Source organism: Zootoca vivipara, chromosome 6 (assembly GCF_965207765.1).
Source record: "Zootoca vivipara chromosome 6, rZooViv2.hap1.1, whole genome shotgun sequence".
Lineage (NCBI taxonomy): Eukaryota > Metazoa > Chordata > Lepidosauria > Squamata > Lacertidae > Zootoca > Zootoca vivipara.
This window is the reverse complement of record NC_142589.1, coordinates 87,351,990-87,356,715: the sequence shown is the minus strand read 5'-3', so window position 1 is coordinate 87,356,715 and position 4,726 is coordinate 87,351,990. Positions and strand designations below refer to the sequence as shown.

Sequence of the window (4,726 nt, the reverse complement as noted above, 5' to 3'; positions counted from 1 at the left end):
CCCTTTTCCCAACTCTACCATATCCTTTTTGAGGCAAGGCAACTAGAGTGATCGAAGAACATAACGTAATTCTTACAATTCTCTGTGATCAATGGATAGATAGATATAATTGCCCCAAAGTATAAGGATGATGGAACAGTTTGGAGGGAGGCTGATGGGAGATGTTGTCCAAAATGACTATGTTTTGTGGGGCTAGTGGGAGGTGATTTGGAGGGCACCAAGTTGACAAAGAGCCATTCAGAGAATGGGGGGAAGAAGTCTCAGAAGATCTCATTTGTGGACAATGTATTAATTTTGCAAGTTCGCTGGATAAAGGGCCTCGAGGAGCATTTGCCTAGCTGCATACTGGTTTACGAAGCCCAAAGTCATTACATGCAGCAGAGGACATACAAGGCCACCACCCAGATGAACAGGGTGAGGCCAAACAGGAGGTAATGGATGCTGTTGAACAAGTGGCAGCGCGTCGGCAGGCAAGGGAACTTCTGCTTCAGGAGGCCTTGCCTAGACGTTTGAGGATGTGATTGGCAGTTGTGCTCGGCATCCCAGCAGGACAGCCAATGGCATTCAGGGACGAGGATGATGTAAGCGGTTTGGTCATAATGGAATATCCTTCTGAGCTGGGTGGAAGCCGACTCGCTGATGAACAAGGAAGGGATGCTGACCGACTCCTTCATGGCCTCGTTCTCACCCAACATGGTCACCAGAGCCTGCGAGTCAACGTTGTGCACGATGGCGGCGTGGTACCCGGCTTGCTGGGCGTGAAGGACCTTAGTGGTGAAGGGACAATCGTACCTCTGGATGAGAGCGATGAAGGCAGTGGAGGAGCTGTTGGTCGGCGGCGGCGTGTCGATGGGTTGGCAGGCGTTGGCTGGCTTGGCTTCCACAAGGTAACCCAGAAGACCTTCGCGGTGGAGGGAAGGCCCAAAATGGGAAGGCAAGGCATCGAAATCTTGGCTGATGCCGTTGTGGTTGTACACGGCGCGGATTAAGGCATCGTTGGAAGGGATGCAGAGGAGCAGGAGAGAGATCTCTGCGACCAGACGAACAGGAGGCGAAAGAGCTATTAGGTGCATTCTTGCATAGATCATGGATGGTTCTGTCTAAAGGCCTTTTCTGGGCAGTGAGAGCATCAATGTAGTAGTTCCTACTGGATCATCCATGAAACCAGACCGCGGCCAGGCAAGTGGAACAGGCCAAGCTCTTGGTGTTGAAGCACAGGTGGCTGGTCTTCCCCCAGAGCACCAGGGCTGCCTGATGAGTAAAGCCTTCCCAGGACATTTGCCCAGAGGTCTTTGTGACCTCATGACCTCAGCCACCTACCTCAATCCACCTAGGAAATGTATTAGATATGTCCTCTGCGCAACCCGGGGCCCCCACGAGCGCACATGGCCTCCAGCCCGATTTCAAAAGCCGTTCTGCACATGGTCAGTTCAGACTTCTAGCAAGAGTGGCCCGCTCTTCCTGTGGCAGGGAGGGAGGGAGAAAAGGGGGAGCCAGAGAGGGAGTGTTGAGTATAATTGTTTCGTTGCGAAGTGAATGCGTGTATGTGTATTGCTAAAGGAAATTGGAAAATTCCACTGAAGCTCTAACAGGTTCATAAGGTACGGTAAAGGTAAAGGGACCCCTGACCACTAGGTCCAGTCGTGACCGACTCTGGGGTTGCGCACTCATCTCGCATTATTGGCCGAGGGAGCCGGTGTATAGCTTCTAGGTCATGTGGCCAGCATGACAAAGCCACTTCTAGCTAACCAGAGCAGCACACGGAAATGCCGGAGCGGTACCTATTTATCTACTTGCACTTTGACATGCTTTCAAACTGCTAGGTTGGCAGGAGCTGGGACCGAGCAACGGGAGCTCACCCCGTTGCGGGGTTTCGAACCGCCAACCTTCTGATCGGCAAGCCCTAGGCTCAGTGGTTAACCCACAGTGCCACCTGGGTCCCTGTGATTCAGGTACAGTGGTACCTCTACTTACAAATAACTCTACTTACGAATGTTTCGGTTTACGAACGGAGCTCCGTCCGCCATCTTGGATGCGGTTTAGATAGGATTTTTTCTACTTACGATTTTTTAGATAGGGTTGCTTCGACTTACGAATTTTTTCTCCCAATGCATTCCTATGGGATTCGACTTACAATTTTTTTTCGACTTGCAAATGTGTGTTTGGAACGCATTAAATTCGTAAGTAGAGGTACCACTGTATTCAGTAGCAAATCTCCAACTTGAAGGGAGTTGTCTGTAGTTTTTCTCTGGAAGCCGCAGACAACAAAGAATGTGATAAGGATGCATAGCCTTAGGTTGGATGCAGGCCATTGCAGGCTATGGGAGAGAGAGCACACTTATATCAGCTCTACAATAATAATAGTAATAATAATAATAATAATAATAATAATAATAATAATAATAATATATTTATACCCCACCCATTTAAGAAGACGGACCTTTGCTTGAATATGCATATGCTTTATGCCAGTGGTTTTCAACCCGTGTGCCGTGGCCCCCTGGGGTGCCTTGAATGGTGGTCAGGAGTGTTGCGGGCAACACTGGACGCTGACCCTCTTTCCTTCCCTCTGTCCCCTGATGCCCTCTTGCATTTCTGCCTCCCAAAGGCTTGCATGGCTGTTTGTTGCAGCAGCCCTGGCTACAAGCTCCCCAGGCGAATGGTGCCTCTGGGGCTGGCCAGGGGGTGCTGGCGAGGGCCAGGGGCTGAGGCAGCCTCGGAGTAAGCAAGCAAGTGGGTGAGGGAGCCCAGCCAGCCAGTCCGCCAGCCCTTGCTGTTGGGAATGGACAGACAAGTCCCTGGCCCCTGTGGGGCAGTGTGAGGAGGTGAGGGCAGCTCAGGAGACCAAGGGTGGCAGCAGCGGCTGCCCCGGAGGACTCCCAAGGAGAGGGGAGAGAAGAGGCTGGAGGAACAAGGGAGGGTGTTTGAAAAAGGGTGAGAGGCTACCAACTCTGCAGGCAAGGGGTGACATATCTGGGCTCCTGAGCCCCACAGGGGTGCCACAGAAGGACTGTAGTTGGTCAAGGGAGCCGTGGACTAAGAAAAGGTTGAAAACCTCTGCTTTAGGCAATTCCCTGGGTCTATCATGGATTGTTTTGTACTTGTTTTGAAGAAGTTCTGGTTAGTAAAGCTGATGGGTCTCCTTTAATTCCAGCTTTTGTGCACCCAATTGCTTCAAGCTGCGCAAAATTAATCTCTGCCACAAGGGGAAGGGTGCTTTAATTCCAAGATAGCTTTGTTCAAAGAGTCACAGAGTTGTAGGGCTGGAAAGCCCCAAGGGTCATCTAGTCCAGCCCCCTGAAATGCAGGAATCTCAGCTAAAGAATCCCTGGCAGATGCCTAACCAACGTCCTTTGTAAAAACAACAAAACAACACCAAATGGTTTTTATTAAATTTCTAGCAATAAGGAGAGCAAGCATCACATTTCCCAAATAGAAAGCTGGAATTTCCATAGCAGGAGCATCTGCAGTAAATAATTTGGTTAAAGCAGTGCGACACACAAAATCATAAAACAGGCACCCCCAAACTGCGGCCCTCCAGGTGTTTTGGCCTACAACTCCCATGATCCCTAGCTAACAGGACCAGTGGTCGGGGAAGATGGGAATTGTAGTCCAAAACATCTGGAGGCCCAAAGTTTGGGGATGCCTGTTTTATGATTTCGTGTGTTGCATTGCTTTAACCAAATCATTTACTGCAGATGCTGTAAAAGAATGCAACAAGCCAATCAAATACAATATATACCAAATCATGGTATACATAAAGAAAATGAAACAAAACCAAAAAACGTAGTGCGAAATCTTAACCTTAATTTGAAACATTCAAGACTGAGAGGAGGTATGATACCGTAGCCATCTGCAAATTTCAGAAGGGCTGTCCCATGGAAGACGGAGCGAGCTTTTCCCCCGCTGCTCCAGAGGGGAGGACCTGAACCAATGGATTCAAACGACAAGAAAGGCGATTCCGAATAACCATTAGGAATAACTTTCTGATGGTAAGAGCCATTGGGCAGTGGAATGGACTTCCCTGGAGGTTTTCGAAGCAGAGGTTGGACGGCCATCTGTCGGGAATGCTATAGCTGAGTTTCCTGCATTGCAGGGGGTTGGACTCGATGACCCACAGGGTCCCTTCCAAATCTCCAATTCTAGGATTGCCCTGCAGCCTTGCCCAAGTGGTCTTTCGCTCGTTGATTCCCAGAAAACATCTCTCCAGCACCTGCTGACATTATGTCCAGCTGAGGGAATCATTTCCATTCTCCATGGTTGGCAAAGTTGTGTCTTTTCTCCATGCCATTTATGCATCCACAAATTGTGATGTCATGGGAGCGCATTTTTGGAGAATGAAAGGCGCTTCTGTCACAGACCTGATCCGCCGACCAACCCGCCCGCCCCGCTCCCCGCTGACAGTGCAACCAGGGGGCGGAATGCATTTGGGATTTGTTCAGACCCCACCCCCTATTCAAAAAACACTGGAGGGAATCTTTGCACGTAATCCTAAAAGCACATTTAAAGCCTCTTCCGTGCTGATGTGTCATTCAATGTGCCTATCAACGTGGGAGGACAGAAAGCAGAAGGATATCATTACAATTTCTCAAGTTTCCCTACAGATCTGTCGGCAAGGATGTTTATTTGTACACAGCTATTCTTTGGGAAGCGCAGAAAAGTTATGGGATGTGGTAGTGGCTGTGGTATTCAGCAGCTTTCATTTAAATAAAAATAAAAATAAAAC

The 4,726-nt window shown here is 49.3% G+C and overlaps 1 protein-coding gene across 1 annotated transcript; it reads right to left on the bottom strand.

Moving 5' to 3' along the window:
- Positions 1-327: 327 nt before the first annotated feature.
- On the bottom strand, positions 328-1,808 carry LOC118086072 (E3 ubiquitin-protein ligase RNF167-like). Its single transcript, XM_035117314.2, has one exon. The coding sequence runs from the start codon at positions 1,086-1,088 to the stop codon at positions 369-371; it is 720 nt and encodes a 239-aa protein (XP_034973205.2). The 5' UTR covers positions 1,089-1,808; the 3' UTR covers positions 328-368.
- Positions 1,809-4,726: the final 2,918 nt, after the last annotated feature.

What these genes read in the sequence shown, in the direction of transcription:
- LOC118086072 (XM_035117314.2), bottom strand. Translation starts at nt 1,088, where the DNA reads ATGATCTATGCAAGAATGCACCTAATAGCTCTTTCGCCTCCTGTTCGT.